The sequence below is a fragment of the Parasteatoda tepidariorum genome, chromosome 7 (assembly GCF_982258835.1).
Source record: "Parasteatoda tepidariorum strain Cologne lab strain chromosome 7, Ptep-v5.0, whole genome shotgun sequence".
In the NCBI taxonomy this organism is placed as follows: domain Eukaryota; kingdom Metazoa; phylum Arthropoda; class Arachnida; order Araneae; family Theridiidae; genus Parasteatoda; species Parasteatoda tepidariorum.
In genome coordinates this window covers 103281477-103298539 of record NC_141761.1, presented here as the reverse complement: position 1 = coordinate 103298539, position 17063 = coordinate 103281477, and the positions used below count along the sequence as shown (strand labels likewise).

General features: G+C 28.8%; 2 protein-coding genes across 4 annotated transcripts in view; one reads left to right on the top strand and one right to left on the bottom strand.

Moving 5' to 3' along the window:
* The window catches only part of LOC107436283 (serine/threonine-protein phosphatase 1 regulatory subunit 10), a 59980-nt gene extending 58332 nt beyond the window's left edge, over window positions 1-1648 (bottom strand). For 2 of the 3 annotated variants that reach the window (XM_016047926.4, XM_016047925.4), the window contains exon 1: window positions 1296-1625. The gene's annotated coding sequence lies outside the window, so the exon portion shown is untranslated. Of the gene's footprint in view, window positions 1-1295 lie in introns of all 3 variants that reach the window. The other variant, XM_016047927.4, reaches the window with a different exon arrangement.
* ATPsyndelta (ATP synthase, delta subunit) lies at window positions 1620-16624 on the top strand. The gene is made up of 4 exons (XM_016047928.3): window positions 1620-2056; window positions 7343-7496; window positions 11903-11991; window positions 16234-16624. Exons 1-4 carry the CDS (start codon window positions 1937-1939, stop codon window positions 16354-16356), a joined length of 486 nt encoding a protein of 161 aa, XP_015903414.1. The 5' UTR covers window positions 1620-1936; the 3' UTR covers window positions 16357-16624.
* The last annotated feature ends 439 nt before the right edge of the window (window positions 16625-17063 follow it).

Sequence of the window (17063 nt, the reverse complement as noted above, 5' to 3'; positions counted from 1 at the left end):
TACTGTCACACATTATTCAAGAATATTTGCTGCACCTGGTCTTACGGTCACACATTTAAATGGGAAATGCTTTATTAATTTACTTTTAAATATTTATCTTGTTTTGATAATAAGGAAATCTCAGGCTAAAACTAACCATTGGACAGTTTCAAATATTAATGAAAATATACGAAGTAGTTTCAGGGATATTTCCATTTTATGATCTGCCGTGCCAACTACAATCGCCTAGGTGCCAATTAGATTTTAAACTTGCAAATTTTTTTTTTAAAAAAAACATGTAGATGTTTGCCTGGGAGCGGCTACGTGTTATACCTTTTAAGTTGGTTCCTTTTAGTCACATTTTTTTTTAGTTTCTCGAGGGGGCCCCTGCCCAGAAATTTCCAAGATTTGGCAATTATTCTGCCACAAACCAGGCTACGGAAATCACGACCTTTAACTCAATTATTTTTACTGGGCATGGTTTATATTCGATTGTTTCAAAACTCAGCTTTACTGTAACAATCTCGTTTACTAGTTTTATTTATGGCTATGATTCAGTGCTTATACATAAGCGAAATATTTAACAATTTACATTGTAAATACGTACTTTCAAAGATTTCATAATTTTACATTACTCACGTTAGCCCAAACACGGCATTTTTTTTTAGTTTCTGTGGTTTGCTATCAGGAAAAGGTTGAGCATACCTAGACATATGTCAAAAAAAGGGAGAAAAGGTGCAAAATAAAGAAAACGGGTACTTTAAGTGACCAACTCGAAACATACTGAAAACAGTAATTTGAATTAAAAATATTTCAGTACAGAATAACTTAATGAAGATCAATATTTCATGTAAGGCTGCCAGATACTTTAACAACTTTTACAAATTTATATTTTAAAGACCTCAATAAAGTAGTTTTCATAAAGCTTGTCTGTCGTCAGGTACTTGGAAAGCCTTCAATCATAAGCTGTGAACTATAATACATACAAATCCAAGAGCTAAAAATTACGTTAAATATACGATTGAACTAGATACGAACTTTATAGAAGGAAGGTAACAATTTGTTTTTCTTTTTACATGGAATGAAAAATATAAATTATGCTACAGATATAAGATTGAAAATTAGACGGGTTAATAAATATTGCAAAAAACCAACACCAATAAAATATAGTAAATAAAACATAATGTCATAAGAAAATATTAAAAATTCCAGTAAAAAATACGACGAAACTGAATTAGGTCGTTTTTCAGTCGTGGCACAGTGAATATTAAGAATAATAACTAAGAAATTTTTATTTTATTTATCACGAAACCTACCTTTCCTTAGTAAGAATTTTACGAAGAATCACACAGGATATTGTAAAAACATAAAACATTTCCTTAGAGAGAAAGAATTAGACTATCTACATAGTAGCATTCTATATGACCGTTTATGATAGAACAACGTAATATTAATCGAAATTTTAAAGATATTTATTTCTAATAAAGAATACTGTTTATTCAACATAAATGTCAGTTCCTAAAAATGGGTATTTTTTAATTTTTACGTTATTTAAAACGTATAACTTTTAACATTACGATTACACTCAAGAAGTTCGCAACCTAATTTTACTATTGAAAACCCCGTAGCTGTCTGGATCTGATTACGCGGCGGATGACCTTCTACCACTACAACTTTAACCCTATGGAAAAATCAATAAATTTTTAACTGTTTAATATTTAATTCTTCTGAATATTTTGCTTACTATTAAATATTTAAAGCATTACAAAATAAAAATATACTTTGAAAACTAAACTTTAGATTTAGCTTTGGGTTTACTTGAGCAAGACATTGAATCAGTATTAAACAACTCAACCCAATAATATCTGTTTGATTTTTCGACCTTCTGCTTTGGATGTTGTAGTAATCATAATTAATATTCTCTCCTCTTTTAAACTAAAAGAATTAAAATTTCGACATGGCCTCTAAGCTTTTTGTATCTCGTACCTTTTATTCATCTATGCGATTGATGCAGCAATCGAAAATCCCTCATCGTAGCGCTAGTGAAATGGCTTTTACTTTTGCATCTCCTTCTGAAGTATGTTATCACCGGAAAAATAAACAACTTTATTGGTTTTTGTTTTATACATGGATTGAATTTCTCTATATGTCTAATTTTATAAAAAGAAAATTGAAATGATACTCTACTCTTTCACTTAAATTAATCGTCACACTTTTTTTATTTTGAAATTCATATTATAAAAATTATTATAACAATTATACTGTATCTTAATTATATGGATATTAAACTTCCAAAACAGAATGTAAAATTATCTGTTGTTCTGTTATAAATGTAATGACATTTTATTGGCAATAAGCCTTATGCTCGTTTTAGATTATTTGCATCCCATATCAAAACTATGATCATATTAAAAAATACTTATATCTCTCATCATGTACTCAATTTTAAAAAAATTTCAAGTGTGAAGCATACTTTGTGTTATGGAAATTTCTATGTCTCTGACTTTGTCAAAAAGTGCCAGAAACTTAATATAAATAAAACAATCTAGAGAAAATTAATTTGAAGATTATAATTTGTAGCTACTCAAGTAAAATTATATCAAAATTTTTTGTAATCATGAATACTTTAAGTCGCTTTTGTAATAGAAGTTGGCCCAAACAGGCGCCAATATGGAAATATCCCCATAGTGTAAACATTGAGCCTTGTGAACATCTTTAATTTTATATGCCATTGGTTTCATAAAATGTTTCTAATTAATTCAGGGTTCATTCTGGAAAGAGTTTGCAGAGAAGGCCTTCTTGTTTACCCTTTCAACGAAAAATCTCTGCATGCCCTATGAACATAATTAGGCACCCTAATATATTATAAAACTTATTTATGCTGACGTATGGTTTTTCAAATCATTGCTCACCCAAAATCAATCTCTTTTTCGAGTGTTTCACTGTGGTTTTTTAAATTCTGATATATTTAACACTTAATTACCAAGTGCAAATTTTAAAATGTTTTATCATTTTCGCATTCTGGTATGTTTAATACAATATTATTATGACATTTGAAATTCGAATTTGATTTTCCACTATTTGATGTCGAATTTGATTTTCCACTATATGTTTGCATCACAACAATTTCATCATGACGTGTTCATCCTAATTATCATAGATTATTTATCATCATAACCAGGGTTCGTGATTTTTTTGATTTTTTTTAAAAAAAATCAAAACAAGCAGATTTTTTTGATTTAAATCGGATTTTTTTGATTTAAATCAGATTTTTTTGATTTTTATTCAAATACACTGTAAGAACTTTAATTTATGATTAAAAAAACTTTATAAATGCTTCATCAAAATTAAATTAATATTAAAACTATTATAACAATATTTAAAACAATATTTTAACTTACTAAAATAATTTTTCATATTATAATACATAGCTTTGAATGCATAACAACCATTTCGAAACAAATGCATGATTGAATTTTAAGGACTAGTTCAAATAGAAAATTTAAAGAATACTTTATGGGTCCGTCTAGGTTTTTCTGAGAGATAACAGGGTGCATAGCCAAATCTTTGAATCAAAAATAAGCACTTTTTAAAAACTTTTCAAGGACTTTACAAAAATTTTCAAGCACTCAAAAAATTCATATTCAATCAATGATATTATTGAAAAACAAACAACTTTTTATAAACAGTTTTAGCGTTAAAAAAGAAACGGGCGTAAATCGAAACAATCAGTACTTTCCCACATCACCGAGTGAATTCTACTTGACCCTGAACTCAGAACAAAAGTACCCTTACCCCCTACGTCAAAAAAAGTGTTTAGAAGTAAAATAAAATAAACAAGAACCAGTGTTTTCATCTCAGAAAAAAAATGGGTGAGAATTTCTCACCCTTTCTCAAAAACAGGGTGAGATTTCAAAAAGTCAAGTGAGACTTCAAAAATTAAAAAAAAAAAAAAAAACACCAAGAGACTTGAAAAAAAAATTTTTTCTTTAATCATAATGCATTTTTAATATCTTCTAATTTTTAAAGCATTGAATATTTTTGCAGCATCATCAAATGGAAAATGTTCTACATCTACTTTTTCATCAGCTATTCTCATTAGGTTGCTCAAATGCGTATTTGTTTCGTTTTTATCGTTTCTACCCACATTTGTTTCATTTTCATTTGTCCGTTTCGGAGTAGAAGATATTGGCTTTACAAGGTATTTGTCCATCTTACATTAACGAGCAAAAAATTTGAACATCTTACATGAAGAAACCTTACCTACGGTAAACACGTGGTTGCAGAGAAATGCGTTCTGAAAGAGGTTCCGTGGTTCGGAAGGATGGTGTACTGTTGTTCTTAAAGTTTCTGAACAATACTGGTAAATATGGAAGCTAGATAATGGGGCAGATTTTGAAAATAATAAAAGATCCAGGAAGAAAAGTGAAACGGATTTTATTCTAAATGGCGCAAATGAGAAATTTTTTTCAAAATGCGAGAAATTCGCGAATTTTGAAATAGGTTTATAGAATGCGCGAATTTCTCGCGGTTATCATTTTTTAATGCGAGAATATAAAAAAATATGCGAGATTCTCGCGCTGTAGTGAAAACACTGAAGAACAAAATTAAAATAAATTAAAAAGAAAAACATTTCATAAGGATCTGATATTCTCTATCCGAATTGGAGCACTCGGGTTTCGGTTTCAAGTGTGCGCGAATTCGGATACGACATTCGGCGGGTACGACATGAAGTTCGCGTGAATGATAACTTAGCAAACTCCCCATTTTTCGTGAAATGCATGGGATCCACCAGATATCACTGAAGGGAGAAAAAAAATTATTCGGAAAAAAAGCACTTTTTAAAAACGCCAGCTGAAAAAAGCACCTTTAAAAGCTTTTAAAAACGAAATACCCAAAAAAGCACCTTTAAGTACTTTTTACAAACGCTACGCACCCTGGATAACTATTTAGTGAAAATGTAGACATAATTTTTGAAAATTAAAAATTTGGATTTATCGTTTCTTACGAGACACAAAAGTAAAATTTTGAGAAAAAAGTATTTTGTGGAATTGTTCTACCGTTTTACCTAATGTTAAATTTGTGTGAGTACCGGTAAACGGTAGTAAATTTCACTTGGACAGACCCCTGTACTTTAACTATTAAAACAAAGTTTCAATTAGCAAACCATAATTTTAATTTAAAATTTCCTTTTTTTTCCGCTTGATTTTTAAAATGACAAAATAAATGTAACAGATTGTGTTTATAAATGTAGTCATTCATCAAAAAATAAATATTTAATATATATATTTTTATATTAAAATATTCACTTTTAATTCTATATCAAAATAGATAAGTTAAGCTAAAAATATTTTTTTTTAAAAAATCTATGTACTCATAGAAATTTTTTTTCACAAAATTTCTTTATAGAAAATCAGATGTCAAAGATACTGTAAACATATTATGAGAAAAAATACCAGTTAATAACCCTACTGTTTCAAATAGACTTTGAAAGAGTTTGAAAGGGAAGAATGACACTATATCAGGAAAAAAATATCTGAATTTATTGGCCTTTTTTTTTCTTTCTATTTTTGGCAAATTAGGTATTTTCTTTTTAATATGCTTTAAAAAAAGCTTCAGAAATATACATTTTCCACCAATAAAATATAATGTAGATTTTAATTCCATGCTTTTGTTTTCAAAGAGTAGACTTTTAATTAACAATATTTACATTATTTTTTGAAAAAATTCATGTTTAATAATTACTTTCTACAGCTATGCAAGTCTATATTAAGACAGCATTAAATGCTTACTTTAATCTGTGCTTTCAATCTCAAGAATCAAAAGATTTTTAAAAATGTAGTTTTCAATGTGTTGGAATTTAACACACAATTTTGTTAAAAGATTTTTTGGTAAAGATTTTTTAACATACACAATTTTGTTAACTAAAATTAATTAATGCAACAATTTAATTAAAATAAATTTTGAAACTAAGAAAAGAAAATAATAAAAGTATCAATAATTTAAAACACTGTTTTTTAACTTTTATAATCAATATATATAAAAAAAATTAATTGATTTAAATCAATGATTTTTTTAAAAAAATCATTTGATTTAAATCATGATTTAAATCGTGATTTAAATCAACAAACCCTGATCATAACATAATCATTTTCGGGAATTGTTTATAATTTTTTGGACCATTTTCATTTGGTTTTTACAAAATTGGATATTTTTAATCCAATATTATTAAACGTAAAAATTAGAAGAATTTTTGTTATCACTTTTTGACGTGTTTAATTTGTAACAATCTTGTCATTTTATGATAGAATTGAGCATTATTAATACATTCAATTCATGACGATTCTGTAGTTGATGTCATGTTGCCTGGAAAGTTTGTGTCAATTTTTTAATTTCAATGATACTAGATAATGCATGTATAGGCATGAACTTTTCAGATTACTAAAGAGATTTTTTTTGGACCTTTACACATGGTTTTTATATTTTTCCTATATTGTAAAAAAATTTATTACATTCGACTTCCTTTGTTATATGTGTTATCATTTTGTTTTATTTTATTAACCGTCGTTGAGCAGCCAACTCAAATTTTTAAGGTTTACGGCTACTAATATTCTAGTACATAGCCTTGTAATTTTTGCACCCAATCCAGAAGATAAGTGAACTCCTGGATCAAGTATTAGGAGAAATTTGATGGAACTAATCACTCATTTGCGTTACATATAGAGAATAACCACGAACAGCCGGACTGCAGGGGGACTTTAACCCATGATCAGTTAGTCTACCACTGAGGATATTTTATTTCAACTCTGTGGTTGGTGCAAGTCGCATGTGAAATTCGTATCTCTCAGCCCTCGCTGGGATTCGAACCCAGTTCAACTCATTGAAAGGCGAACGCTCTATCCCCTGAGCCATCACCGCTCATGATCATTTAGTTATCCTTTATTGATTTGTTTGATTCCTGGTAATGCCATCGTAATTGACGTTTAGTTTTTTCGCCTGTTATTTATACATTTTTTTCTGCCCATTCCACATTGTTTTTCTAACTCTTATAATTTGGTTATCTTAAGGCTATGAAATATTCGTGAACTATAAAGAGTGCCCTTTTATAGTTGAAAATAAAAACAGGGCACTATTCTAATGTCTGGAATGAACACTGATTAATCCCTCTTTTGCATCCTGCTTATACTTCCACTATCACTTTCTCCTGATGTTTACAGACTTGTGTTGCTATGCAGGTTTCAAGCATTCTCTACTTCCCCTAAAAGTTGACCACTGCATTTTTTTAGACACCCTATTTAAATACTTAATTTTTCAGATATATGCTTTTCTTTGGTTTTAATGTACATCTGTTTCATTATTCCAGGTGTACTACAATAAAGCTAGTGTTAAACAAGTAGATGTACCTTCTTATAGTGGTAGCTTTGGTATCCTACCAAACCATGTTCCAACTTTAGCTGTATTGAAGCCTGGTGTTGTCACAATTTTTGAAGATGATGGTAGTGCTAAGAAGTTTTTTGGTAAATATTATATAATTTTTTTAATTTAAAGAATTTTATTCAGTATTTCAATCTAATGAAATTAGGGAAACAAATATTTACAATGACATTAATAGAATATTTTTTAATTTCATTTACCATTACTTTTTTCTTAAAATCAATAAATTTAAACTTTGTTTGGTAGTAGAGCCCATGTTTCACTGTAACAGTTTTCATTCATATTCCTTTTGTTAACCACATATTCGATTATAAGCACTTACATATACTATTTCCCATCTTCCACAATTAATACTGTATTGTGCTGTAACAATATTCAAAAAAATGAAAATAAATAAAAAGATATTCCTTGAGAACTGTTAACAGTTTCCTAGCTATTATATCTTAAAATAATGTATAGTATAAACAAAATAAGTTTTTGCTTAGGAAAATAATTTGTTTCAACTTTTACTTTGCATTGAATGCTTGCATCTTTATTTAAATAAATCTTTGCAACTATATATGTATATTGAAAATTTTTTGGTTTTAAAATTTTCTTAAATAAATTCAAAAGGCAAAAGATTTAAAACTTTTAGACTCTTAAATTTCTGCCTATTGTTTTTGTACTGTAAAATTTTAAATTTATTATTTTTCTGTTTAACTAATTAATTTTAATAATTATAATCAGAATAAGAAATGCATGTAAGTTTTTCTTATGCAAAGTATCAATGTCATAGTGGGTGAATAAGGAACACGTTTATACCAGGATTTTTGTAAAAAGTTTTGTTTTTGTGAAATGGTGAAAAATCTTCTCATAATTTTGTAAATTTGAAAATATGCCCCCTTTTTATGAAAAATTTACTTATGATTTGTGTAGATTATAGCTCTTTCTGTCAGAGTTCTGTTTTTAATAAATATATAAGAATAAAGCCTTTTTTTATTAATACAAAAACCAAATATCCCAAAGAAAAAATTTTGTGCATATGTATATTAATTTTGAATTAACGACAAGTTTATTTTTCTACTGAGAAGAGTTTTCTAAAGTATTGTGACAGATAATTTTTTTTTTTTTCTTTTGAAAAATATTTGTTTGAAGATCTGTTAATAGATCCAAATTTATCCATAAATAACCCCTGTAAAAGTATAATAAAATTGGAACTGATTTGTTATCAGTATGCACCTGATGTTTGGCAAATTTTTCTCAGTTTGGCATTCTTTTCTACCATTTTTGGCACATTTTTATTGCCAAATTGCAATCCTATTTAATTCAAAGTACACTTGTGTTGCAATCTTTTTTGACAACACAAAAACAGCATTTCATTAATAACAGAAATGTCAGATTAATATCAAATGTTATCTCCCAGGCAACAGTTCCGTTACCTATTAGCTGCAAATTTCATGAAAATATAGAAACACACGAAACTATTTTGCAACAGTAAACATATTTTGTTACAATACTACTGCAAATTTTACAAAAATATAGCAATATAGGCAAATAAAACTTTTTTAATAACGCTAAACATGTACATTATGAAGAAAGTTTAAAGTACAAATTGAAGTTACTCACTTATAAAACATGTATCCTATTTCTATCACAGGGTTCCCACGGTCCTTAAAAGTCCTTAAAAACTGCTTAGTTTTTATTTTGAAAATTAAGGGCTCTTAAAAGTACTTAATTTTGATTCAAGGTTCTTAAAAGTCCTTAATTTCTAGTATAACTAGTTGATTGGAACAATTTTCCTTATTGTTTTTTTTTTATTATAAATTTTTTTAATTGAAATATTCTTTCTTTCTGGATCATTCTGAAAGAAAAAAATTTAGTGGGGGGAGAGCTGGGTTTGATACTGAACGTGGGTAGAGGTCTTGACTTAGTACTTAGGTCCTTTATCAGCTGAAGACCTGCATAGACCTTCTACATCCATAGGATTCGAGAAATTCAATTCTTCTGATAGCACTCATGGTAGCTTTGATACTTCATTCAAATGTGAAATTGTTAGAAATGCCAAGAAAGTGTGTTTTTAATCATTCATGGACACTTGATGAAAAATATAAGGAATGGCTAAACAGCATCTAGTGATCTTCACAAGGCGAAGTGGATTTTTTTTATTTTGTCATATTTTCTTCTGAAATTGAATTTTAGAAATGACTCCATTTTTTTTATGTTAGGGATATTACGAATATTCCACAAAGTATAATTTTTATCAGGAAAGTCATTTTCGTTGTTTTACCTTCATCACTTTTTGCTTTAAAAAGAGTGAAATATTTGATTTCTTTTTTCACGTTTACTGTTTTGTTTATATACAGTCCCCCGCTATAGTGAACCGTCTGCAAACTCAGTAAAGTGTCCTCTATAATCGATGGTTTACTATATTCAAATTTTTTGAAGAATATTTTTTGCATAAGACAGTTGAATGATTGAAAATTGGGTTTTCAATTTTACATAAGTTATTTAAAAAATTATTAACTAATTAACGGATAATAAACGGATTTCACTTTTTATGAAAACAATTAGTGATTTTTGAGTGAACACAATTTGATTTTAAATAGAGTTCATCAATTTTCTTATCTATAATGTGCTAAGAATGCAAGATTTTTTGATCCACATTTTCTGTAGAAAAAAAACATATTAAGGACATTTATGGCTGATTTAACTTCATCTATAGATGGTGCTGAAAGTTCATTTTCGTCTTCAACATTTTCTTCTAATAAATTTTCTCTACTTTCATCCGTTTGTTTTATTTCATTGACAATGTCATAATTGGTAGAAGTTTCAGAAGTGCATACTTCATCATCGCATCATTCAAATTGCTCAATAACGTCCTTAGGGAAAATGTCCATTCCATGTTTTTTTAGCCATAGATGGGTAAATTTTCTTCATCTTCTTCCTCCACATTGGAATCTTTTTCTTCTAAACCCTTTGAAAGACCTGCATGTCGGAAACAGTTGCGGATTGTAGCTGATGTTACATGCCTCTACGATTTTCTAGCAAAACTATTGCTTCTAGAAGAGAGATGTTGCATTCTGAGTCCGTGTTGTTTTTATCACAGTTATCTAAAATACGCGTAACTAATTGTCTCCTATAGTGATACTTCAGAAAGCGAATAACATCCTGGTCCATGAGTTGCAACACAGAAGTCGTATTTGGTGGTAAAAATACGAGCTTTATACACTCTGACTTTTTAAATGGGGGTGAGCTGTGCAATTTTACGATTTACTTTTAATAAATCACTGTGCCACTGTCGAAGTTCTTTTTCAAAAAAATGGGAGGTCATCCATGGTTTTTGATTAGCTTTGTAGTTTACAGGCAGTTTTTTTAACATTTTTAAAGCACCTTGGTTTTTGAGATTTGCCTATGACAGTTAGTTTTCACTTTTCTGAGCCATTCATGTTAGCACAAACAAGAACTGTTATTCTCACTTTGGAGGATTTCCCATTAGTGGATTTTTCTCCTTTAAATTTTAACGTCTGATTGGGAATCAATTTGTAAAATAGTATAATTACTTTCATTTTAAGCGATGCATTAGGAATCTGATTTACTGAGTTAAAGAAAAGCTATTCCATTTTTTAAATCTACTATTATTAATCTATGATGTTTTATTTGATGATGAATAATCATTATGCCATTTTTAAGATCCTTAATTTCGTGAAGAAAAGCCCTTAATTTTTTTAGTAAAAGTGCTTAATTTTTGCTTTGATAAAAGAGTGGGAACCCTGTATCATCATATTCCCATTTCAAACCTATCCTATATCAACAATCGTTTCAGAAGATGCACAATAATAATGAATGTAGTATTTCATTTTAAAATTGAGTCCACAACTATATTAAAAACTTTTCATGTACAACAAATATATTTAAGACAGCGGAGTCAACATTCCCAATCTCTTTTAAAAACGAAACGCCTAATGTTAATATCTCTGCCTATGCGAAATAATAGTCTTGCACCTGATGTGCTACAATTCTGCTCATCACTTACTAGTTAATTTTAATATTCTGGCCATGTAGGTTGATTGAAAAAATATCGGGGCAATTATTTGACCTTAAAAGAACATCATTGTAGTGGATTCCAGACAAATTTATGCTTGGCAATTGAACTTAAACCTGAAACACTAGTGAAGATTATGTGCATCGCTTCAAAGTTAATATAATAATTCTCTAGTAATCAAAACAGCGGGGCAATTGTACTTAAGTGTTCGGCTGACCACCTAACCGGAACATCTGCTCCTGCATCCTGAAGCCCAAGGTCAGGAAAACTGTGATGGGCATAGTAGGTCTTCTATGGGCTGTCGCGCCACTGAGTTTAGTATAATTTTATTTAAACTTGTACTACTTTAATTAAAAGGCCAGTGAATATATTAAATTGAAACCTTTGCTCCTACCACGCACCTGATCATTAGATCACATTTATTTGGCTATAATATTGGTGTATTAATTGGTTATATGCTTTTAACAGTAAGCAGTGGTTCTGTTACCATAAATGAGGATTCTTCTGTTCAAGTTTTGGCTCAGGAAGCGGTACCTCTTGAAAGATTAGACGCACAAGTAAGTTTTTTTTTTATGCATTTTGTCTTGATACCAAATTAAGGAATAGAAAAAAGAAACTTTTTGGTTGCATTTTGTTATCTACTAATTTTTTATTATTGATTTTTTTTTTAGGTTATTACCTTGTTTAACACTTTTTAGATTTAATTTTTAACTCAAAAGAGAACAATTATAATAAAAGAAAACTTTTATGTAAAAATAATAAAATTATGATTGAAAATAAAAAGTTTTAGTTTTAATGTAGTACCATCTTTTCCAAGGTGCGTAGCGTTTGTAAAAAGTACTTAAAGGTGCTTTTTGGGAGATTTCGTTTTTAAAAGCTTTTAAAGGTGCTTCTTTCAGCTGGCGTTTTTAAAAAGTGCTTTTTTTTTCTTGAATATTTTTTTTTCTTCCTTCAGTGATATCTGGCGGATCCCCTGCATTTCACGAAAAATGGGGTGTTTGCTATGTAATCATTCACACGGACTTAACGTCGTACCCACGTACGGATAGAGTCAGATCCTTATTAAATCTTTTTCTTTTTAATATATAATTTTATTCTTGTTCATTTTATTTTACTTCTAACACTTTTTTGATGTAGGGGGTAAGTGTACTTTTGTTCAGAGTCAAGTTGAATTCACTTGGTGATGTGGGAAAGTAGGGGAGAGTGGGGTCAATTGTAACAGGGCACGATTGTAACAGAACAAAAATTTCGAGTGTCGGGCTCTAGATTTGGTTCCTAGGTGGCGCACAAGGTGTATTCAATAAATCTACATGTACACACCTGCTGGCAACCATTTGTATGTATTTTTGAAAGAGTCACATCACAAAAGATATTTTCACGCTACGTAAGTACTTTTTCTGGTATTGGAAAATTTATTGTAACAAAGTAATTTTGTTTAAACAAATAAAAATTATAAACCAAACATGTAAGTGGACACCTTAATTAACATTTCAAAAAAAAAAAAAAAGATTAGTTTTGTTAGTTAACTAGCATTGCTTTTAACAAATGAAGCTGAAATGGCGTCTTGGGGACGATTGTAACAATAAGTAAAGGGACGATTGTAACAGCTGAAAATAAATAATCTTATGTTTACAAACCATTACTTAACTCTTTAAGAACCATCAATAGTTTCCTATATCATTTATATTATGTTGCATGTGCATTATTTTATTTGTCACCTTTCACAGCATGAATTAAAAAAATTTAACCCCTTAAAGTAAAAGTTTAACCCTTTAGGCCTCTGCTCATTATTATTTTTACTCCTAAAATATCACTACCATGTTGATCAATAAAAAGTATATCACAATTATGATAATATGTATAATTAACTATGTTTTAGTTGAATTTATGAACTGTTACAATTGACCCCGTAAATGGGGACAATTGTAACAAGTGTGCGATCGTCAAAAATTGTTAATAACTAATATAATAACATTTAAAATAAGGTATTTATTTATTTTTTCCAGTAGAGGATAGTCTACTTTACTCGCCTGTCAATAAATACTAATAATATATTGGATTTTTTGTTAGTTAAAAATAGTTAAGTAAAAAATGTTACAATTGACCCCACTCTCCCCTACTGATTGTTTCGATTTATGTCCGTTTCTTTTTGAGTTTTTTTTTTTTTTTTAATGCTAAAACTGTTCATAAAAAGTTTTTGTTTTTCAATAATATCATTGATTCAATATGAATTTTTTGAGTGCTTGAAAATTTTTGTAAAGTGCTTGAAAAGTTTTTAAAAAGTGCTTATTTTTGATTCAAAGATTTAGCTACGCACCCTGTTTTCATGCTGGTGTTAATAAAAGAGTCTTTAATTTATTCTTTCCTAGAGTAATACTCGTAATATTTGGATCAGATAAATATGCTGTTTTCTGTTTTATTTATTTATTTATTATCAAACATTCATAAAATATAGCTTCATTTTTTAGTTATAAAGTCTTGCAAGCCAACTAACTACAGAATTACTGCTTATTTAACAATTTTCTTAGTAGTTTTAGGAATTACCTTTTAAACTATGTATTTATAGTTATTTTTGATTTGAGAATTCCAGAATCGATATATTTAAGATAAATATGAAATCTCTTAAATCTATTTCTCTTTTTTCTCATTCTTTATTAATCTATTTTGATTATGTTTATATAAAGCCCATTTGAGCCCTGGTTTTATTAGATTTTTTTTAGTTTGGTTTTTTAAAATAAAATAAAAACACCCGTGGTTTTTTGGGTCTGTTTGTGGATCAAAAACCCTGATTCTTAATGATTATCCCAAGATAATAGCGGTTTGTGCATGCACCACAATTCAGATGAAAGTGCATACAAAAGCAGTAATCACCCGAGACATTACTGGTGAATGATTATGAATTTCAGAGACATGAGAGAAAGTGAATTGCGAGCCCTTAGAGTGGTGGTGTCCAACCTTTTGTGGCCCATCGCCCCCTCCCTCTCAAGGGGTTGACTAACACATATCGCCCCTTTTTCTTTTTGCTTGAAAAAAGCCATACATTGTTGCCAATGAGCATTAGTAACACTGAAAATGTGCTAAATTATATATGATTTTAATTCAAATTAAAATTTAAATAATGTAGCAGTTTTATCCAGTCACTTTTAATATTTTTTTTTTCTTTTTACAAAATGTGTTCCTTTTTTTTTTTTTTTTTTTTTTTTTTTTAAGAGGTGATATTTTAAACGAAAGAAATAAAACAAGACTATGGATTTTTTAGGCTGTGCCGTTGCCTGAAATGATGGGGTTTTTTTATTTTTATTTCAGCAAATAATATGCTATTTTCATCATAACTGCTGTAAGTTTGCAGCAGATACTCATGGCTGTTAGATCAAGTTAGCCTATCTTTGGCCAGCACCCTCTATGTGTTTATTCTGAAAATAAACGTCAATATGCAGAAAATCCCCAGTTTTGAGAAAATAAAATGTATTTGTGTTCTAATTCTTAGTGTTTAAAAACTTATTCCAATGCTACTTTATCTGGGCTCATAAAAATTTGCAAAAAATGAGAATAAGGCATTGATTTTAAAAATTTTCCTTTAGTGGAAAAATTTTGCCAAATTGGTGATTTTCAAAAAAATTTAATAATTTTTAGAATATTTAAGTTATTTGTCTGTCCTAAAGCCCAGATAATTCTTTACAACAAGATGTCATGTTTAGTTTAAAATTATAGCTTTGCTTTAAGTGTAGGGCACTAAACTGTGGCTTTATTATTTTCCTTTGCAAAAGAGCTTTGAAAAACTATGTTAAGTTAGAGTAAGTGGTATTCATGTTCTTCTTGATTTTATTTTTGCTTAGACTCCACGGTTTACTGGATGTGGAGATGGCTGAAAAGATAAGCGCTATAGGCTTCGAACAGAAATTTAAAAGTTTGAAAAAAGGCAGATAAAAGAAATTCAGGGTTTTGGCTTTTGGCGTCAGAAACTGGTTTTTGACACGATGCATCATAAACTGTCAAAAACCTGGTGCAAGTTTCTTTTTTGACATTGGGAACATTTTATTAAATACTAAATCATGCACAATGCTTGCATTATATGCCATATTACTATAGTTATATGCTATAAGATGCATTATTACTACTATAATTACATTTGTAATATAATTATATTATATATATTTAAGCACTAAAGACAATGTAACCAATGATTTATTTTTAGAATTGAAAGTTAAATTAGAAAAAAAGTAATTTTAGAAAAGGACTGAGCATCTCAAACACATAAACCTCTTCTCATTTTTTAAAGCAAACTAATTTTTATGATATAAAATTAAATGCAAACTTAAAAACATAATTGGTAAATTTGTTTTTACACTTAATTATATCAGTAAGGGTCATTTCTATTTATGCTAAATTTTATTCTTTGATCCGGTTTTTATGACACCAACGCAAATGGTATGGCATATCCACACCATGAAAATTACAATAAAATTTTGAAGTCTATGGAGGTAACCCCTAAGAATATATATATATCAAAACACACATGAATCTAGAATTATATGAGAGAAATAATACTTTGTGCCGCAGTTTTCTGATTGGAATGCGTGTAGAATTAAGGATACCAATTTTGAGTTCCATATCGGGGAATTTGCCCTGTGCCTGAAATCAGGCATGCTGGGAAGCTGTTTACAAAGCGTAAACGTCTTTAATCTACTGCCATGTTTGTCATATTTTCCTATCACTTAAAACATTTTCTTCCACTGAGCTCTTTAGTTAATCTATTGTTGATTTAGTTAATCTAAATCAGTTTCATTTTTCTCTTCCAGGCTTGCCGTGAAGGTCTTTCTAAAGCTCAGCAGCAATTAAGTTCTGCTTCTTCAGAGGATGCTAAAACTGAAGCTCAAATTGCTGTTGAAGTGCATGAAGAATTAGTTAAAGCTGTTGTATAGTACATAAACTAATATTTATTTTTAAATTTTGAAATTGACTTATAGAATTCAATATTTTTTTTTTTATTTGTTCATTTAAGTTAGGAATTCATTAATAAAAGCTGTTGATTAAACAAACTGAGTCTTGTTTTCTGTAGGACAGTATTTAATACTTTTAAAAACAATATTTTTAAATTTTGAAAGTGACTTGTAAAATTCGATTTTTTTTTCATTATTATTTGTTTATTTAAGTTAGGAATTCATTAATAAAAGCTGTTGATTCAAAAAACTGAGTCTTGTTTTCTTTAGAACAACTTTTAAAAACAATATTTTTAAATTTTGAAAGTGACTTGTGGAATTCAATTTTTAAAATTTTTTTTTTTCTCATTTATTCATTTTAGTAAGGAATTCATTAATAAAAGCTGTTGATTAAACAAATTGAGTCTTGTCTTGTGTAGAACAATATTTAATACTTTTAAAAACAATATTTTTTTTTATTTAAATATTAAAAATAACTTGTAGAATTTAATTTATTTTTTTTGTTTTGTTCAAAGTTAGGAATTTTCTAATAAAGACTGTTGATTAAACAAACTGAGTCTTGTTTTCAGTGGAACAATATTTAATATTTTAAATGTACTGCCTATTCTTTGGTGGAACAGAATAAAAATTAAGTTAAAATTGGAGCCTAACAGTTAGATTAAACTGTGTAGAAAATATCTTAGAGTATA